Source organism: Ceratosolen solmsi, unplaced genomic scaffold (assembly GCF_000503995.2).
Source record: "Ceratosolen solmsi marchali unplaced genomic scaffold, CerSol_1.0 scaffold8, whole genome shotgun sequence".
Taxonomy (NCBI): domain Eukaryota; kingdom Metazoa; phylum Arthropoda; class Insecta; order Hymenoptera; family Agaonidae; genus Ceratosolen; species Ceratosolen solmsi.
Window position 1 is genome coordinate 1,611,950 of NW_011948439.1, and position 23,330 is coordinate 1,635,279.

General features: G+C 33.0%; 1 protein-coding gene across 1 annotated transcript; it reads left to right on the forward strand.

The window, feature by feature from the left end:
- Positions 1–7,165: 7,165 nt before the first annotated feature.
- Positions 7,166–21,660, forward strand: LOC105365477 (uncharacterized). Its single transcript, XM_011503654.1, has 5 exons — positions 7,166–7,313; positions 13,921–14,330; positions 16,626–16,911; positions 17,796–18,360; positions 20,478–21,660. The coding sequence occupies exons 2-5, from the start codon at positions 14,159–14,161 to the stop codon at positions 21,486–21,488; spliced, it is 2,034 nt and encodes a 677-aa protein (XP_011501956.1). The 5' UTR covers positions 7,166–7,313; positions 13,921–14,158; the 3' UTR covers positions 21,489–21,660.
- The last annotated feature ends 1,670 nt before the right edge of the window (positions 21,661–23,330 follow it).

A 23,330-nucleotide genomic window follows, 5' to 3' on the forward strand; every position in this document is an offset into this window, starting at 1 on the left:
CATTAGATAATAGACGTAGTCGTATTTATTTACCGGCGTAAAGTTTTATATATTACGATACTGTAACTTCTTGTAACCAGATATACATATAATTTGTCATACAATACATGCTAACGCAAACTCACACGCCCATTTATGCATACAAACAGGCGTAAGTGCTCGCGTGCGTGTAACGTCAACGCCTGAGCGATCAACTTAGAGAAAAATAGAACTGTATTTTCAATAAAAAGTATCTACATTCATTGGAGAAGCAACGATTTCTCTCTCTCTCTCTCTCTCTCTCTCTCTCTCTATCTCTCTCTATCTCTCTATGTCTCTTTCGTGGCAGTTTTCCCAAACTATGGAATTGCGGAAGCTCGAGGAGGGGCGGAGATTGCGCGCGACCACGTCACCTGGACGATTCGTCGATACGCGCTTTAAAAACGCTGTTCGCATGTTTAATCTCATATCTGAACTTGAATTGTATTTCTTGGGCTCTCGGTCGCCACTATCCTCCCACGCCGGCTCCCGCTGATTAATACCAGACGACGCTTTTTATCGCTTCTTTTCTAATGCATTTGCTATATTTCAATTCTCTGGGGCTCCTCCAAAATCGCCCTTCCTCATTTTATCCTCCTTCCTCGTCGACCGGCGGTCCTCTTTCACTCACCCCCACTGCGTTATTGATTACACTTCGATGGCTCCTTTAATTCTACCTTGGATTTGCGCTTGAATGATTTATTGTTTCTCTTGACACTCGATTATAGATTTCATGTGTGAACAAGGGCATTTTAATCAACTGTTTTAATCCAGTCAATTTTAAATATTAATTGTTACAGTCGTTAACGTATTTCCGATCTCGTACGTTACAAAACAATTGTCAATATTTTTTCTTCTTTTATCAATACGGGCTCTTTGAGGGAGGTGAGGTGGGGAGGGGTGGGAATGAATTTTAATGGGTTTGTCAGTCCATTTTTAAGATAAATGTACAATTTTAAACTGGCTATAGTAAGCCTTTCGTCGAAAAATGAAAGAATTCAAAATATGCCGGATATGTTAAAAGTCTGCATAAATTTATATAATTTATTAGCGTTTGAAGCATTAGAACATTATTTTATTTTTTTTTATTTCAATTGCACATAACATATATGTACGTACTATTACGTATATATATATATATATATATATATATATATATATATATACATAAAATGCTGAATAAACCTCGAGCTTGTCGCTGTTGATATTTCTTAGATTCTCGGATTTGATGCGCCGCCCAAAGTTGCCGAAGAAGATGCTGACGGTATGAATGCTCTCGGCGACGCTTTAACTGTTCGCTCCATTCACGCTCGTCGACTCGTCGTCGCTCTCTGTATAGAAATGTTCGCTGAGCCGTGGAGTTGACGTCGCGAGTCATCGTTCTCGAGTATCCTTACGTACTATGCTGTCCTCGCCTCGAGGTTCGGATTTGTTGTTTGGACACGGGCGATGCCCTCGTTGCCGCGACCTCGATATGCTCCGCGACTTGTCCGCACTTCTGGAGCGTCGACTCGACGAGCGGCTATTAGCTTTATTTTGTTTGGGCTCGACTTACTTCGCCACTTGGGCAAGCAAGTCTACTGTGAAACGATGCTTACTTATTAATGCGTCTATACATATATATATATATATATATATATATATATATATATATATATATATATTGCGCGCCCGTGCGCGTTATTTTTATTTTGAGCATATTTACGCAATAATGATTATTTTTCACTTGGAGCGATCGACGGTTTAAAGCTCGTAATTTTTCGAAAAATTCTTGTAGCTGCGTCGCAAATATTATGCTAAGCTCTTGCCAATGAAGCTCAGTACAGAAATATTTCAAAAATTAACACTAAATATTTAGAAAATCGGATTTTCTAACATTATATAATACATTGAAGCTTTGTCTAAGTACTATTTACATTGACAAAATGCATTTTATCAGGTGTTTTCCAAGGAAAGTGATTTTAGATTTAAATAAATGTGTATTTATGCTTAGTATTATTGCTTTAAATTTTATAGATTTTACCGTCCCATAAATATTCTACACTAGAATTCTACTTCTATGTAAATAAATATTATTTATAGCGGGAAATTCTCGTTATAATAACCTTAATTGCACAAGGAAATTATACCGGTTATTTACTTACATACGCACACACCAATGTCCAATGATTTATTTTCATTTATAAAAATTACGATACTCGTTTCAATGTATACAATAAATTATTGCGAACCATTATTTTCCGTTACGTTCTACCAGTAATAAATATTATTGAGCGTCGATATGCGAAACAAATTACTACCAGATTTTTATTAGCAGAACGTTGGCTCGAACTTTTTTACGTTTCTCCAAACATCGTTCTTTCACTTTACTCCTTTTATTTACATACACATTATGAACGTGAACATTGGTGTGTTGCTTAATACCGGGTTGATACAGATTGTTATTATTTCATCAGAAATTATTCTTTACTGCGTAATTGAACGACACTCGTTAACGCGGATACAGTCGAGTAATATTTTACATGAAATAGCAGCATAATGACGTTGTCGCGAGCCATTGGATTCCTCATTCTTCATCGCGTAAAAGTACAAAAGCGTCTCGGATAATCGCTCGCGATACATAAAATACATCTTCCCGTCGTCGAATCGTCATGGAATCGCGTGAAAAGTTGCTTATTAAAACGACAAACGCGTAAGATCGATTGGTAAGAAAAGCTTCCAATCTAAGTTTTTAATTCTTCCGAATGGACGCCGAATATTTTCAGGTTGGCGAGTAGTCGTAGGTATGGAGACGTCGAGTGGCTCCTATCCAATGACATAACGGACAAAGTTTCGCGCGCACATGCACATGTCGTGTTGCATTGTGCGGGGGCCGTGAGCCGGCGTGGCACGGTCGGACGGCGGAGAGGGGGCGGGGGGGGGGATTCGCCGTAGATTTCGTTTTTCGGCGCTCGATGCGTTTGCGAGTTGCGCTCGAGTGGGGATTTTGACGAAATGTGCAGGGGAAGGAGCCGTTGTCGGGCCTGTTGAGCTCGAACGAGTTTCCGCGTCTGCTCGACCGACTGCCCCGTACATTTTATTAGGAAAGCGAACTTGAAAACCGGCATTACTGGACGATTTGTTGATTTGTTAGATAAAGCTCGCTGGTGGTTCTTTTTTTTTGTTTTTTTTTTGTTTTTTTTTGTTTTTTTTTTTGTTTATACATTAGTTTATACATTAGTTTGCCGAGCGAACAATAATACCCGATGTACTTTTCCAAGCGCTTCAAGCATCAAAATTTCTAATGAAAATTTGATTCGAAAATACCTAATTCGACGTAGCATCATAGGCGCGTATCCCTACTATTTATCGCTTGTTTATCATGTATTATTATTATTATAATATGGGTTTGTATAATTTCTATAGCTTATAAAAATGAAAAGAATCAAACAAAAAATTTCTTATAATTCATGGAATAAGTATTAAACTACAATCGAAGGTTATTTTCGAAAGATAAAAAGCTTTTGTTTGAAATTTTCTCTTGTTATCGCTATGTTTCATTTTTTTCATTTTTTTTCTTCTTTTTTTTTTTTTTAAATTACACTTTTAAAGCTCCGTGGCTTTTTGTTTAAATAAATATTAGATCGATAAAAAAGTATTGTTTGCGTAGCATAAATGCCGCAGCTTGAATTTTCCAACAACAGCAGGCTTTAACTATTTATGAAATATTTTTCTAAAGTCCAGCGCCTATGAATGTAAGGTTGTTAATAAGTGTATCGAATATATATATATATATGCATATACATATATATATATATATATATATATATATATATATATATTGCAGAGGAAAAGTAATTAGGCTGCATGAGAAAGTAAAGTAAGGGAGCCCCTGGTAATTTCATAGCTATTAAAGTGCCAAATTGAAGTAAGAAGAAAAAAATTAATGTTTGATTATGTAAAGCGTTTGGCGAGTCAAAGCAAGAAAATGTCAATTTCTTCCAGTTCGGACGAAACGTGGTAGCGCAAGTAGCCCTTGCCCATTTAGATGATAAGTCAGCATCGTCGCGACTGCTATACAGGAAATTTCCTCTCGTTGTCTTTAACATAAAACATTGTAGTGCAATCAATGGAGCGCGCAAAGAGGCCGCCTAATGGAATAATTCTCCACGAGTCGTGTCGAACGCAAATTGAACGATGTAAGTACGAACGAGTAACTAGTCTACAGGCCTCATTGCATTATTAACATGTGCTTATGAGAATTGCTCTCAACGTTGCTTTCAATATTGGTGAAACTGGTGAAACTCAATAGTTCTTCAAATTGCATAAAAACATGCTATTCCACTGTTGGGCTTAAGCGATGTAAGCAGTTTTATGAAATAAAAGCCAAAGATACATTTTAAGCTATAATAGTAATCGTTTAGTTGATGCGTAAGGTACTGTTGTTGATGCACGACGACATATTAACAGTTCAGCTAGTTTCACCAATAAGTTAAACGAAAACATTTTATTTCACTTCTGTTATAACGATAGTATGCGAAGGAATTGAAAAAAAAAAAAAAATAATAAATAAATAAAATAAATAAAAAATATGGGATAACACATATATCTGCTCATTTCGCAATTTTATATTATAATTAGTTATGTGTTTACAGAAGACATTCTTCTTAATGTGTAAATATCGATATTGCGCATACGCGTACGCAGAAGATCGTAAAATAATATTCCAAATGAAGTTCGCATTTCAAGGCTGAAATAACAATAATGCCTATAATAATTTAATGTTTCTTATATTAGACAGTGATGTTGTAAATTCTTATTCCATTAACCAATACAGCCTAGCATGATTAAAAGCCGCGGTCAATGATGAAGAAATGTGGTTGTATTTTTTTTTCATTTTTTTACGTTTACTATTATTGTGTTTCGTTGAAAACGAGTGTTTGTTTTTCTTAATTACGTAGCGTTAAAAGCCATTGAAACGATAATGTGCCAATACTAAATAAACGTGATCTGGCATTCCGTTAGTTTTGAATAATGCGTTCCCGAACTTTATGTAACCAAACACGAGTTACTCACGTAAAAGTTCCAAATGCTGCTAAATAAGTATATTCGTTAGGGAGCCTTAGAATTTACATTGGTGAGCGTATTAAGGGAAGCGAGTATATTATTACATCGATAGTATTAGGATGAATTTATTGATAGACGAAAGTTTGGAAGAAGAATGCCAAATTACGATCTGATACAATCATCGTGTTGCATTGTTGATGAATTATGAATTGAATTGGATAGCTGTGACTTCGTTAAAAGCAATTTTGAGAATTCACGCCCAGGAGCATCTGCTACACGTGCAAATTATTTTTAGCACAGCTATTCAAAATGCGAATCTTTTCTCGATAGTGTGAAAAAGGCATTTATTTATCAGCGCGAGTGTGATTATCTATATTTATATCGAATGAAAGTACGAAGATTTTTAATATTGAAATGCAGCTCGATAGGATAGCATTGAAATATATATTATTATGTCCATCGATTTTATAGCTTAAACTTCGGATAATACGCAATAAATAAGTGAATCGTGTCGTATAAAGGCTATTAAATTGTTTAGTAAACACATTTAAGTTGTAATAACTTACTTATGTGTCCTATCCAATTTCATCATTAATTTTTTTTTTTTTTCTTCAAATATATTTCGGCTTAATGCGATATGAAATAGAAATAGTTAACGGTTAACCCTCGGCTATTAGTCATAATTTCAAACTCGAAGAATGTCACTATCGGAATTTTATGTAATCATAAATATCGATAAAGATTCGTTAGCTGTCAATCAGAGAGAAGATAATAAAAAGGCTGGTAAATTATTTCAATATTGTAAAAAAGAAAAAGAACAAACAAAATTGTTATCCAAGTCTCTACCGCTATATTTAAAAAAAAAAAAAATTCAAAGATATTCTCTTATTGTGCTATTGCAAAGAAATATATGCAGCCGCAATTGTAGGTAAAAATTTCATTTTCATAACGATGTTATGACTACCGATGAAAGTGAAAACAATTATCTCAAAGTAATTATCAATTTTACAATCAAACGTCATACATAATAGTAACGCAGTAAAGTTACTTCAGTACAGGCATAATTTATAAAACCTTGACTAATTAGTAATGTTTGGTTACAAATTTACAAAAGATCTACGTAACTAACATAATGCGTCCCATAAAAATTTAATCCATGGCATATAAAATGCAAAATATTGTCGCTCAATAGCAATAAATTAAATTAACACTACGTTATATTTGGTTAATCTACTGGCTCATTTTTAATAAATGAGATCATTATTGAAAATTTCCTTGTTGCAAATTGGTCGCTGTAATGATTCTTTTAGATTTGTCAAACATTATAATCAGAAGATACGCGGTAATCCTTTATTGAAAATGGCATGAGACTTATGTGTATGTGTGTGCGCGCGAGCGCGTGCCGTTTTGTATAAACAATTCTCTAAACTCATGATATAATCAGAATTGTACATCCCTTCCCTGCCGCCCCGCCGTTTCCACTGCCTAAAACATCTCATGACGAATAAGACTCTCTTAACGAGATAATACGTACTTTCAAGACATAAAATACGTCTTTTACGTGTACCGATTTCAAGCGAACCGACATATTCCTCGCCCAAATGTAGTGAGAAATTCCTCGCGATTCTCTCGCGGTTTCATCCTTATGCCATTGTAGTCGAACTCGGAGTACTCGCTCATCCCTCCTCACTGACAGCGTCACTACGAACGAAGACACATTCTAAAGGTGAGAGACGATGCTCCGTAGGCCCGGTAAATCGCCTTCTCTCGTTCGAACCCTCGCGCGGCTGCGGCTGCGGCTGCGGTTGCATCCGCCCGCGTGCCTCGTGCATCTTGTGCGCCTCGTGTGTGGGCGGCGGGACGATTGGTGGATAGGGTAGGGCAGATATGTGGTAGGATGGGGGGGGGGTGTAGGGAGGTGTAAGGACGGTTCGGCGATGGAGGAGGGGCGGGTGGATAAAGGGGATATCATCACAGGAGGGGCATCGCTACCCCCGCGCAAACGTCTCTGCGCAGAGGCGTCGAGGGAAGGTGGCGCGTGCGCGCGCGGGTAGTCGTGCACGTTCGGACGAGTCGTTTCGGTTCGGCAGTCGCACGCCGCCGTGGTGACAGTGGAAGTCGGGCGCGACGTGGGCCCGGGGTCGCCTCCTGGCCGATCGATAGTATTCACGATACCGAGGTCGCTGGAACGGCCCTGCGGACGGCACCTGGTTGCGACCTTCACCGAGAGTCCCCATGACGAGCTCCAGGTAGGCAGCCACGATTTTTCCTACGACGTCGTAGCCCCTCCCCCGCCATCCCAACCACAACCCCATCCACTCCGGTGGCACGCGGCTGCTGCGTGCGTGCGACGCACATTTACGGACTCCGCACGTGACGGGATGGGAATACGTGAACGATACTGTCTGTCACCTTTGCCGCTGCTCTCGTTTGAAAGTACTTTGACACTCGTCGTCGGGCCTGCCGCTGCAGCACACATTGCGTCTTTGTCGAATTAATTGTCGGGATTCCATTCGGTGGCTTCCCCGATTGGCCTTTTTTTTTTTTATTTTATTTCATTATTATTTATTTATTTATTTATTTATTTATTTTATTTTATTTCATTATTATTTATTTTTTTATACCACAATAGGCCACAAATAGCTTTTCTCAATTTGCTTTTGCTCTTATCTATTTAACTTTGCGCGCATTTACGTTGTTTAATCGATACTCTCTGTGCGCTATTCGATTATTACTCGGGCCCCCTCTATTTGTCCGTATCAAAGATTTGTCTATTGACAATTAGGAAGAAAAAAAATACGCGACAAATGCATCACTGCCTGTCAACTCTTTAGCGGCATTATTATAGTTCCCTCTTATTAATTAAAGTTAATTTATTTTTTATGAATTTTCCTTCATAAATAATGTTTACCATAAAAACAAATGTTATAAATATGAAATGAGCGGCCTTCTTATAAATGCCGTGTTCATTCTTATGCTTTATAGCGATTTTCGAACGTTTGCTCATACGCAATCCAAAGATTGATAAAATTTTCACTATAATTATATATTGTTGACTTATATTTTTTAGAATAATCTTCGTACTTTTATGAAATAAATTGATCGATTCATGATTTTATGGAGCACAAGTTATTGTGCAAGTTCTTATTATTATCACATTCATTTCAAGTGCTCCCGTTTCGAATGCCACCTGCGCCACAAGAACAATTATTTATAATTGAACATTTTTATTAAATTAATCCTTCCTTGTATGGCAATGTCAATTATGTGTACTGAACGTATATGAATTTTTTAATTCTAAAATATTAGCTATTCATTTAGAACGGCGCGTGAGTTTAGATAATAACAATAGCAGCTCTGTAAGAGTGAATTATGATTGCAATAATTCAAGCCCATATATGCATGTATTTATTATTGAAGTAAATTAATAAATTGCAGTAAATATTATATAATGACACAAACTTAGAGAAATGACAATTTTGTATCAGTGATTTATTTATTTATAAAGAAAATATCGATAGGGAATGAATTAACGAACGAACATTTTATTACTTATTGTATTAATGAATATATTTGGAACGTATTAAATTTAAACTTTAACGACATTTATCATCTTGGGAAGATTTTACGTAGTTTGTATAATAAATTTTCTTTTTAAACTGTATTTTTGTATTTTCGCTGTTGCAAATATTATATGTAAAAATATCGTTTTTAATAAATATTATTTTTAAAATTTTATTATTATTATTCATCAAACGCTCAAGCCATTGCTCGCGACAGGCGCTCTACATCTAAAATATCCGTATTAGAAAAACCAAGTGCGACACATTTGCAAATTCAAAAGTACAAGAAGTCAAAAGATATGTTTCTTAAAAAAGATATGAAAAATGCATCTCGAGTAATGTTTAAGATCTGGTGCCACTGATGCTAGCGGACGTAAATGTAAATCTTTTGTAGAAAAAATTATCAGCTTAGATTTTCTACAAAGGCGATAGCGATGGCGCATGCGCTTCGGTCGATAATTCACGGTATGCGAGTAGAATCGGTTCGAGTGCATTCGGTCGCGATTCATTCTACAAATTCTCGTCCCCCATATCCGTGTCTTTCCCAACCGTCTTCATTGTCAATGTGATTTGGTCGATCGTGCTTGCTGCACATCGTCTTTCAAGGCATGTAAGTTCACTTGTATTTCCTGCCCACTCGCCTTATCGTTTCAACTTGAACAAACATCCCGTGTCAGACGACGGATAGATAATTACTTTTCGAGCGTTGCAACCACTGTTACTATAACATTTTTATTTTTCGGCATTTGCAATTTCCAAATACACCGTTTAGTTACGTGCCTTACCTTACATTGATCGTATTAATTTTTGTTTCAATATATATCGACACATTAATAAGACGTAGTAATAAAATTTATTTTTTAATTACAATATGATTTCAAACTATGATTATCAAATTTGCATTTTTTTATCTCCATAATATTATTCGTTCTGAATTAAGATGAATGAATAAATGTCAACGATATACCTTATACCTTATATTTAATATAACGTATATACGTATCCCTTTGTTTGTTTTTCTTGTTTGTTTGTGTTTGTTTGTTTGTTTGTTTGTTTGTTTGTTTGTGTGTGTGCGTGTGCGCGCGCGCGCGTGTGCGTGTACGTTTGCGCGTCCGTGTACAAAATTGTTAAATATTAAATGAATAACGAAACGCAGATAAAGAATGCCTCAATTAAAGCATAATGAATCATTAGGATTTTTTCATTATATACAAATACATACCTATTTATATTTAAAATTATACAAATTAATGTACAATTTACATTGTTCTTTACATAACTCATCGTAACTCGAACAATTAATTGAATTCATAAACAAAGGGAAATGTAAAAAATGTTTTAAAAATTAAAAGAGAATGTTGAAAATTGTCTGTACAAAAACAAAAAACATATTAAAAAGAATATTTAACAACATTCCTAAAAATGATTATACAAAAAATAATAGAGATATCATAATTGTTTATTCTTCGTCTCGTCACGTAAAACATACAAATTTTATTATTATTGAATAATGCTAAGAATTGAAAATCGATGTAAATTCATATTATCTATAATTTATTTTTAAAACAAAAAATATTTTAAAGGATATGTGCGCGCGTGTGTATATAATATACATATCATCGTACTGTAGTTTTGAAAATCCATTCGTTTATTTTACATTAACAAATAATATACAGCAGTTTTATGAAATTGCAATAAATCATCATATATAATAGATTGTATTGATTAAGTATTTTATTCAGAAAGAAAATTATTGTTCGGATCTATTGTAGTGATATGGTAGAATTATAAGAAAGTGAGATGCCGATGATATTCGAATTATTTTTTTTAAATGTCTTTTGCATAGAAAATTTTTTTACGGTTTATCTGGCACGTCTTTTATATATAAAACAGATGTAATAATATTTATATCGTATGAAATGATACGTGATTGTTAGACATTTTAATTTATAAAATATTTACTTAATGATCATAATTTATTTAAATAACCTTATTGAAATCTATACAATGAAGCACGTCATTGTATTTGTATAATAATAATAATAATAATAATAATAATAATAATAATAATAACAATAATAACAATAATAACAATAATAACAATAATAATAACGATAATAATAATAATAACGATAATAATAACGATAATAATAATAATAACGATAATAATAATAATGATAATAATAATAAAATACAATAATAATATAAAATATAAAATATAAAATAATAACATAAAATACAATATATTCCATTATATATTTAACATAGATTTTTGAAAATTTATTCTTATTATTTATTTTAGTAATTTATGTTAGAATATATTCCAGTACCGAGCTGCATATTATCTTGCATTACGTTTTTAATTTCATAAAAGGATCGTTATTAAAGGAAGAATAAGTATATATCACACACACGTTTGAAGTTTCTATTCGATGATGTGAATTATATTTCTATTATATATTTCTATAAAATTTATTGTAATTTGAGGTAAATTTAGATAAATTTATAAACAATTAACGTATAAAGTAATATATTATTTACAATATAAAAAGTTTTCTCTGATATATCTAAATCGAGTCACCAATTGCATAAATAGTTTCGCTTTTATTTACAAATTTGTTGTAATTAATAACTTTTAGGGATTATTGAAATAGTTTTTACAAATAATATTGCTCACTCGATCTAAAATTATAATTGTTAATTAATAAAATATTATACTAAAGTAATTTTAATATTAATAATAATTCGAAGCCCATAAATTAATTAATGAAAATTATTATTAATATAAAGCATAGTAGAGCTACATTCAAATAAATTATAATTTATCGAGAATTTTGTTTATACTTTTATTTATCAATACATCTTTAAATCTATTTTCATTGGGAGTAATTCAATTGTGAACACTTTGAAATTGTGAAGACTTTTTAAATAATAGAAGAAAATGAGTATTAAAGTACTAAGGAAACAATGAATATATTTACTTCGACTAATATTTTGGAAATGATTTTTCTAGGGGAAAATTGATCATAAAATTACTTAGATTTTCGTTCGTAGCAAAGTTTTTTTTTTTTTTTTTTTTTTTTTTTTTGTTCATTAATACTCGTTGGTACATCTGAATATGGTGCCTTAGTATTGATTTTCATTCATACTTAGTCTGAATAAATTCATGAATTTTTTATTACAATTGTCGGCAATGATATTCTTATTTTCTCCTAATTATCAAACATTATATTTTACCGATAAATTGTCCTTCTGTAAAATTGAATTGTTTTTTGTTGTCTCCTCTATCCGTAATGCTATTGACTATGTTTCCTTATATATGTATTTTATAAAAAAAATTATATATATAAGAAGATGCATTTAGCAAGAGATCAGGGTCTAATAACTTAAAGCACGGATTCCGAGGGTTTAAATAATTGCACGGGTCAATGTAAAATCTTTATCGTTGAATTAGTCGTCTCCGGAGATTAAATTTTGATAACACGAAGGCTTAAATAATTAACTCTAAATGCTACATGAACATTATAAATGGGATAATAGTTTATTTGTAATATTTGATGCTGATTCCATTGGAGTAGGTAGAACTTTTTGACAGTACTAGCAATAATGGAACACGAACCTCCAAAGTTCACATACAACAATATGATTAGCATACTTTCAAAACTTTTAACATACTTAAATATTTGTTATTATATTAGCGTGTTTACTTTTATATTCACAACTTTCATCTGAATTTTATTTATTAATTGGTAATATTATAAGGTACTTTATAATATTCCATTGAATTTAAAATTAAAAGAAATTAAATTTTATCTTAACCATTTCCATATCACATATCGCATTTACACAATTTTTCCATGTAATTTTATTTATATAAAGTTTATGACTAACTACAATCATCCGATAATATATAAAAGCTTTATCTCATTTTATGAATCTCTTTTACATGCCTATAAAGTTTCATTCAATAAGATTTTTACATCACGTACGATAATTAGCAGATTTTTTGCAATTATAAATGCACACGTTTAAATTGTTATGGAATTTGGAAAAGTAATTATTTTCTCTCCCGGCATTTTTCTCTTCTTTAAGGTATTTTTACCATAGCGATAATGGTCCGCGAAGATTAATGTTCAAAAGTGATATTTTATAACTTTTATCGAAATTTTAAGTACAGAGCATTGTTAAGAATACAGAGATTACAAGATGATGTTAAGTTAGAATAGACGATATATATGTGCTGCACATTGTTAAATATTGATTTATAATTTTGAATAATTTAATGTAATGTGATATTTATGTAGTCAATTAAATAAGTCACTATGTTTAACTCCGAGCGTCTAGTTTTAAATAAATATATATTTTCCAATATCTCCTTAGCAAAATTGATCATTTTGAGAATGAAAGATTTTAAAATTTGAATCTACACATATAAATAAATATTATCTAATAAACAGCAAATATAGCTTAAAGTTGAAAAATGATTGTTAATTACATGTTGTAAACCTCGTGCTAAGAATGGACTCTCATTGAATTTTTTTAATACGAAATTGAAAACACCGAGTACTGATAATTGTATTTATTTTTATGCGAAAGCAATTTTGTGATAAAATTTCAAATAAAAGAATTTTTACCCGCACCTTCTCCCAAGCGTGCATCGTCAATTACATTAGAGATTATGCGAACATCCATTATTCATAGCTTCGTACATCGCTTTAGAGAATCTTATAAATTTCTATTTATAATATATACGACTGATTTTCCATCGTCGTTAGCAATAAATATTTCAATGCCGATAAGACTATCGATATGACTGATTATTAGCAATATTTAACCGCTATTATTTATAAACCACGTCTACATATAAATAATATTTTTTCTAAAGCAGACAATTAAAAATTAACATAATCCTCGCGGTACTAATGATTGCCCGAATGACGCAGCTAGAAAATGCACATTTTGCGCTAATAATTGAACTGCTGGCAATAATCACGTAAGAAACGACAAGACTAATTAGCCATTAGGGCGATTCTGAGCACGACGAACTATTATTACACCATCATAATTGCGCATATCTGAATCATCCTGCGAATTGGCTTGCGCGCTCAATCGACGACTTGCCGTGACTTTTCTTGAAATATACATACTACGATTTATAGGTCAATTTCACGCGCATTTACGCGCGGCACTAAAAATATTGTCATTCGCGAGCGCGGACGAATGCTGGGAGGTTCGTTATAATTCAAAGAAATATTTAACGGTGACGATTAACACGCCATTGTTTTATTAAAAGTTATTAGGCCGTGCGAGCTGCTGTAATTCATACCTTCGGCAGAGCTTGACGCAACGGGAGAGAAGAGAGCGAAGGCCTTCGCTCGTCCCCGAAACGATAGCACGAACAAAGGAGTCGTCGAGGAGGAAGCGACCACTGGAAGAGGAAGTCGATAAAGGCCGGATTGCGATGGCGAGTGCGAGATGACAGAGGACTCGGACGAGGGGGATGACCGCGCGTCACCGGAATAAGGAGGAGGATGTGGAGGTCCAAGTGGTCGAGGCTCATAGAGTGCCTGAGCCGGCCCCAGAGCCTCGTGCTCCTGTTACTCCCGTGTCTGCTCGCCCTCACCCTCTACTTCCTCGCCGGCAATGAGTTCGATCTCAAGGGGCTGCAGTACCTCGCCTTTCGCACTTACAATACCTCCTACGGTAAGTTGGACCATTCGCAATTCACTGAGAATTTTGGAGATTTTCGATTTCCGGGAGGACTTCTCTAGTGGGGATCGCAAGCGTCTTTGGGCTTGAGAGTTTTCAAGTTCAATAACGGATCAGTTGAAAACCTTATCGAGTGCATTTAATTTACCGTCAATCTTCAACAAAGTAATCAACGGACAAAGCTTTTCATGCTTTACATTGAGACGTATGTGTTGAGATAGAAATATGAAATTAGGATTTTTCAACATGCATTTTTAAATTATAGCGACGGTCAAGCAGACTCGTGCAGATTATGGTAATAAATCATCTAACGAATCATGTTTCATTCATTAAACATCATATATTGTTTTAAAACAGTAGCACGGAAGAAACAAATATCAATTTTAACGTACATTTTTACACACTTTGAAATGTAATTGTCAGTTATTCTTTTTTTCTTCTTTTTTTTTTCTTCCTTTTATCAAAGGTATTTAAAAATTTTATAATTAGTATAAACAAAATTTTTTTTCGAAGTTTCAAGTCTTTCAAGATATTTTAAAGTGTCCGCTACTTTTATTGAAATCTATATTTTATATAATATCATATATAAAATTCAATATTTTTTTCATCCGTCTTGAAATAGATCTTTAAAATATATTCAATACTTTATTAAACGGCACTATATTGTGAATTTATTCTGTTAAATTAATTTTTAAAATATCAATTTCTTTCTCAATCAAGTTTTTTCTAAAATTAAATTAAATTTCGAGATTTTTGAAAAATTTATAGGAAAATATACTTACTTCTAAGAGATTTTCTAATACGCATACACATACACGTGAGTAAGAGAGCGAGCGAGCGAATGAATGAGCGTACGTATTTATGTATGGCTGCGTATGTGTATGGGTATAAATGTATATTACGAAGAGACTGGGAATTTCAAATATTTAATATATAAATTTCTGAATATTACAGATTTAATAGGGGCTATTTAACGGCTAAATTAATTCATATTTTTGAAATCAAGTTAAAAATTAGTAAAAACTAACTTGCATTTCTTCAGCTCGAATAATAATTGAAACAAATAGACCGGTAATTTTTTCATTTGCATAGTAATGTCGAATAACTGTACTGAGAAAATAATAGTTTTTTAATTATGAAACTTTATAGGTTTTATGGACTTTATACTCAAAGTACAAAAAAATTATATGATAACTTTCATTGACCAATGCTATGAAATATTTTTCATAAAGTTGAGCTCCATTTCTTCTCTGAGCTATTTCAATTTTTTAATTTTGCTCAAACATTTCATAAATATTCCATAGCATATTTCAAATTCTTACTTACATGCATAACACATTTCTTGCGCATTATTTACAAGCCACACAGGTGTAAGATATTATTATTTTCTCATCGTTAGATGATTATCGTATGCAAGTGTGCGCACACGCGTATAGATGAACTAGGACGATAATAATCATAACATTTGTAATTTCTTATATTTTTCATTACAACAAGTTTTAATATAACGTTGAAGTATATGCACGTTTTTAATAATGGGTAAATTAAAAAAAAATTATTAATTTTTTTTTTACACTAGATGCAGAGAGATAGTGAAGTGTGGATGTATGTGTAAACCGTTATCCATTGACGGCAGCATTATTACAGATATTCTTTGTGCTTAAAATGAAGTTACTGTTAGTTACTGAAGTGCTTTAAATATCTGTTATAAGATAGATAATTCATGAACTTTATGTTTATATTTTATTCGATTTGATATAAATTTATCAAGAGCGTATAATTAGTTTTAACTTTCATATTCGCAATTCACAATAAAATCATTATTGCAGATGTATTAACCGCATATGTAGTAAATAGTAAATACTGCTATATTATTGTTTGTTAAAAGTATGAATAATTCATTATTAAAATGTTTGTGTGCAAATTATTTTTACAGTTTCAAATGCGATCTGCTGTTTATAAGTGGTAATATTTTGCATAAGAAACTACTTGAATTGCGAACTGCAAAATTCGAAGGTAAAAAAAAAAAAAATGAACGTTAGAGAAAAAGCCGTTAAATAATAATAGTAATAAAAATAAAGTGGGATTGAATTGAAATGCAATTCTCGCTTTGTAATGCAGATATTTAATTTCTGCATATTTTTGGAAATAAATATTCGACCACATGTTAAAACAAATTTAGCTTTACGTTTTTTACGTTTTAAAACTATGAAAACTCCAAATCGATATTTCCAACGTATCCCATCCGATATACGTTCGATTAAAACAGTCGAAACGCTTGGTGCTTAGATGTGGTCGATGGGTACTTAGTCTGGAATTCAAAATGTCACATGCTGTCGAAGAATCCTCTAGATCCGTCCATCGTCAAGTTCGTAAAGAGGGAAAAGTTTGAAACTTGCTCGACAACGCCATTACTAACGAGCATCTCCAGGGAGTCCAACGGAAGTGTCTATCTAGTCATTAACTCCAAAGCAGCGAAGCATTATAATGATTTGTCCTGTTGCTGGGCGCCCGTCATTAGGCCAACCATTTCAATTAAATTGTTATCGGAGAAGGAATACGATTCGAAAATTAGGTAAGCCTAATCTCTTCATTTTATAATAATTCACAACAAAAATACAATCATTTGATATTATAGATCGATCTCACATCGACGTTGATTTACGCGTTATATAATATGATATTACGAACGGGCTATTCTTACAATTTCATATAATATCATTGAAATACATCATAGAGATTCTATTAATCGTTATCTCTTCTAATTGTCTTGTAATATAAAATAAAGTGTGAAAAAAATGTCTATTTAAAATGTCATTGATAAGCTACAGCAGTACTTTATAAATTTATGAAAAATATAATTCATACACAATCGATGAATATTCATTAACACGATTTATGAATATTTTCAGTGAATTTTATTTACAATATTTATTGACATTTTACGTGTGTTTTTGATTATTGAATTGAACTAGATTCCGTTAGCGAGTGCATGATAATGGGTGCAATCTTGTCATTCGCGTCGTTGTGCTAAATTTGGTACATTACTCCATAGAGTGGAGTGCAATAGATGTAAAACTTACTTTACATTTGAAAATCGCATCGCAGTGGACATGAAATAATAATAAAAAAATACATCATATCAATAATTTTAATAATGCTTATGATCGTTATAAATCTCCCTATTATGAGATAATGATATATAGGGAAAAATATATATAAGGTCACGCACACGCATTAACACATTAACAAATTAGTAAATGAAAAAAAATTATAATAAAGTCGGGTATAATTGATTGAATGTTTGAATAAATAAATGAGCTGTCGGCTAATATTGGTAAGTCTAATAAAGCTAAGGTTCGATTAATTTGATTATAAGAGAGGAGGGAGGGAGAGAGAGAGAGAGAGAGAGAGAGAGAGAGAGAGAGAGTGTGCATGTTTTGTTATTCGTGCTCGCAGTGTCGGCCAGTGCGAGGAGTTCAAAGGCCAAGTCCTTCTTCACAAGAGCGTGGAAACTCTCCTAGTCACCTGCAAAACATTAAAGCCGCTTAAGCCGTCGAAGGGAAAAGTCAAGATAACAAAGGCCTCCAGCGGATTGGTATACGAAAACGTGCACGCGGTCCTTAATCCGGAGAAAGTGCACGAGCGATTGAACATCTCGGACTTTAGAGGGAGCAACAATAGCCGTCGAGCCCAAGCCAGAGAACTTAGCATCCTTATGCTCGGGATAGACAGCGTCTCCCGACTGAATTTCCACCGGTCCATGCCACTTACGAGGGAGTACCTCGAGAGCCAAGGCTGGCTCGAGCTCAAGGGCTATAACAAAATGGGAGACAATACCTTTCCCAACCTCATGGCCTTTCTCACAGGCTACAATCAGTCACTCGCCTACTCCAAATGCAAGCCCAAGCTTCCTTACGGCCTTGACAACTGCTCCATTATCTGGTACAATTTTCGGGATGCTGGATATGTAACCGCATACGGCGAAGATCACGCGCCTATTAGTACCTTCAATTATCTCAAGGTGATCTTAACTCTATTAATTATCTTAGATCTATTATGAAATTGCTTGCTTTATCATGATGAATTTCATTTTCTACCATTTCATTTGATTGAATCTGCACGCTTCTTAGGCTGTTAACGAAGGTAGTGAAGAGACGAAAGAAAGAAAGGGAAACTTATCTGTATAAACGGTAATCTATTTTGTAGGGGCAATGTGAGGTTAAATTTGCCTAATATCCTATATTAGCTGAGATTTTCTTCACCTCTTTATAATATGATTATCAGTCACTATTTTATTACTATGACTTTTTCTTTTTCACAAGTCATTTGTAATAATTGTTATTTAATTGAATATTACAAAGAAAAATTGGTAAAGGCACAAAAGTTGCATAAGAAATGTCGGGATATTCGTTTGAGTGTCAATTTGATGAATTATCAAGTTACATAAATCTTTCTAAAAATTGAAAGATATATTTCATAGATACAGCAATTGAAGAAAGGGAAAGTGGAAAAGAGAAACAGTGAAAAAAATTGCTAATAATGATAATTGTTCAAATTCATCAATAAATATGCGTTGGGATTAAATTATTGATTTTATTTAATTATACTTGGATTAATAGAAAAGCATCAGATTTTAATAAAGAGATTTATATTTTATATCCGTTTATAAATTCGAAAATTCTTTTAGTTAAATATATAACCGTTTCGGAGATAGTAAGTAAAATTTATATATCATTTTATATACATTTTTTATTATATGCAAGTCATTGCAAGGAAATTATATTGAAAATATAAAAAATGATATAATTTATTTGAAGGCATATTGAATTATGAGGGACAAAATCGTTGATTTTCCTAAATTATAACTATTAAATTATGCCTTCTAAACTACTAGACTACTAAATTATTGATATTAAACAATGCTTATTCCACGAATCAAATAAGCCGTTTGGATTATTTGCTGTAATTTTTATTGAAATATGGAAGGGCTATGAAGTTGCTGATAAGTAAAATTTGAAATAACATTAAGATACGTAAAATCTTTATAAATATATATATATATATATATATATATATATATATATATATATCTATATGCGAATGTCCAAGAAGGTGTGTAATAATGTTTTTGGAGTATCGTTTACTTGTTTGAATAATACGAATAATATTAAAATGTTATTTTTTCAATTATTTATTTTTTATTCCAAGCACTAATTGCGCTATGTGAGTCTGAACGGATAATTCGTAGATTTTCGTAAATAAATTTTATGTTATTCACATGAAAAGCTCTACTGGCTTGTAACAAACTACATTATCCTACTATTTCACTATATTATCACATCACACGTATATCAAGATTTCAAAATTTAAAATCAATGTGAAACATCAAACATTATAACGATATAAAATTGATTTAAATGTTGTAAATATCGTTGTTTTGAAATATTCTCTCCTGTTAAATTTAATTCGATTAAAAATGTATAGTCTACGTGAAATACTTTAGAAATCAATATTTATTATTTATAAAAACCCAAATATCATCCAAAATTCTATTAAAATGGAACATTCTTCATTTTAACAGAAGTTTAACTTTACATCTTTTAAATTATATTAGTTTAAACAATTATACACCCTTATATTATACATAATGTATATATAATGATTAAAATAAACATTTTATGTATTGTAAAGCAATGTTTTTTTTTTTGTTTTATTTATTGAAATTCGATTTAATTTGCATGTATACATGTTATATATATATATATATATATATATATATTGATATACTTTAAAAATTTAAAGACGGAACTCTTCACATTAGGTATTATTATTCTGCCAATATTAAAATTAATGAAATCTATTACATTTCCAATCGATAATACGAAAGAGAGAAAAGATGGACCAATATTATTTTACATACGAACTTTTATTCTTTGAATTTTCGTTATCATAATGTCCAAGTAATGTCAAATAATGTCGAACGAATATTTTATGAAGAAATTCATGGCTTCAGTCGATATTAAACAACAAATCCCCCTCCCCCCTTTTATATTTTGAATAAAATCTCGTCTTTCCATTCGAGCATAAAAATGAATTTCGATAGTCGCCAATAAATATTAATCGGTTGTGAGGTTGCAGGTTGGCTTCGTCGATCCACCAACGGACTATTATCTACGACCCTATGTTCTCGCTTCGGAGAAGCTGCTGAAGATCCGTCAGCGTTTCAGCGCCAAGTATTGCACGGGTCCGGAGCTGAGTGTCGATCGCATCTTCGACTTCGCCGTGGACTTCGCCAAGACGTTTACGAAGCAGCCGTACTTTGGCTTCTTTTGGACGAACGGCGTCAGCCACGAGAACGTGAACGGGCCCTCGTCAATCGACGGCCACTTTCTCGCCAAACTCCAAGACATGGAGGCCTCGGGCGTAATGAACGACAGTATGATTATAGTCCTGAGCGATCACGGGATGCGCTACGGTGACATTAGGAGCACCTTCGTCGGCTGGTACGAGGAGCGTCTGCCCTTCATCTATATCTGGCTGCCCGAGTGGTTTCGCGAGCAGGACCCCGAAAGTTACCACGCGCTGCGCATCAATCAGAACCGTTTGACCTCGCCCTACGACCTCTACGAGACCTTGCGGGACGTCCTGAGTCGCGCGGGCGGCCAAGCGCCATCGAGCAGCGGCTGTCCCCGTTGCGCAAGCCTTTTCGAACCGGCACCCCGAGCTCGCGGCTGCACCGACGCCGGCGTCGCACCCCACTGGTGCACCTGCGCGGCCTTCCAGTCGGGCAGCACGAACGACAAGATCGTCGTCGATGGCGCCAACCGGTTCGTCGAGCACATGGAGGAGATAGTGAAGCGCTACAAGAACAAGAAGGGAGCGAGACTCTGCGATAAGCCCAAACTAAAGAGGATACGCAGAGTGAATCAGGTGCTCGACCTTGACAAGAACGCCGATCCCAATGTCATTGAGCTCTTTTACCTGCTGGAAGTTGGCCCGGGCGACGGCAAGTTCGAAACGACCATACGCTACTACGGGCCCGGTAATTATACGATTCACGACGACGAGGTCAGTCGGATCAATTCTTACGCACAGAGTGCCAAATGCTTAGACCAGGGCTACAAACAGTATTGCCATTGCAAAAAGTAAATTAACATTAATTGATTTAACGTATCGCGTAACGTGTACTTATTGTATTAATGGAGGCGACGTCTGCGCTTCGAGTTAACTGACTCTCGTCACATCCGAGCGGCTATTGAAAATTTTGAATATTTGGATGTCTATGGGATTGATTTATTATCCTGCCACTAGAAATTCCATAATTACCATTAATGTACATAAATGGCTATTTTTTAATAATCCATGGATTTTTAATTAATTCGTCTAGCGCTGAGTATGCAAAGCATAAAGTGTCACTGTGCTAATGTGAACGTGCTAACGTGTATTGTAAGATATATTATGCGCAATAGTGTCTTATGCTTCGAGTTGAGACTCTACATGGAAGTTGAAAGAGCTTTGGATTGAATCATGTAATTATGCTCGGATGACTTCTAAAGTGCGAGTGCCGTTGCGTTTCACTCGACATTACGAGTAGTTTAAGTGATTTTTCGTTGATCGAGTGACAGGATGTGAGTACCGTTGACATTTAGCATAATAATAACATTAATTCTTCTACGAGCTTTATATCCAAATATTCGAATTTCAATTACTTGAAATGTCGTAAGTTAAAATATCAGGGTCTTAATTCATTGTAATCAATACATGGATCCACTGTATGATGTTCACTATGATGATCACTGAATGATTTTGTAAGGCCAAATATACATATATAATTTGTACATACCGACATTGCCGTGGCATTAATGAGATGAGCAATGATGTTTACAAAAACAGTATTTAAAATTCCAGTAAAGTTTCCCAGCTTTGGTGTAACTATAAAAATGAACTTCTATTTTATAAAATGTTTTAATATACATATAAAGCGTGAGATGGGGATGTCATTTTTAGAATTTAAGGTACGCGAAAGGAATTATTCCGTTATTTTTGTTATTTCTCTTAGAAAGGGATGAATAATAATTTTAATTAATTAAGAATAAATAATTCCGACATTTATCTTCAAATGACATTAATAGAAATTTAGAAAATGAAAAAGCATTTATTAAATATGAATTCACAACAAAGTGAAGCCATTAGATAAGACAATGTTATGTTTGTTTCTTCTTTTTTTTTTTTTTTATAAACACATTATTTCCAATAATTCATTAGTTGCAGTACTTGGATATTTGAGTAAATTTATGTCATTGTTAACTATTTTATATTCATAAAATATAATAATTGTTACTTGTTACGAATCTTGTTTAAATTGAATTGAAAGAACAAAAAACAAAAAAGACCGTTTATATTAAGTTATTAATTTAATTTAAAACAATGAGTGTCAAACAAAAATACCAGCTTACACTAGTGATGAGCTATTAACTTGTAATAACGAAACATAAAGTGTCGTTGAAACAATTTTTTATAGCTATCATAAGCGATATACATACATATATATATATATATATATTTAATTAAAAAAATTAACGAGAAAATGATTTTATTTCAACAGTTTATATATTCGTTAAATAATATCATTATTATACAATATAAGTCAATGTAGTTCTTCAATTTTTCCATCATCTAAACTTGTGTAATTTTAATGTTACAAATTTATAAAAATTATACGTTTTAAGCAATAAATCACAGTCAAAAAATTTGAATTCCCATATTGAACTCTTCTACATAATAAATTAAAACTATACAAACATGTACAATTATTACATCAACATCTAATAAATACATTTTTATGAAGTACAATAAAATGTCTCTATATTATTTTATATATAAAAGTTCTTTATAAAATATAAGTATTTTCACTTCACATTTGTTAGTACATGATTACATCTTCATTTTAAATCTTTACGACACGTATTTTCGAATAATTTTTTTTTCCCT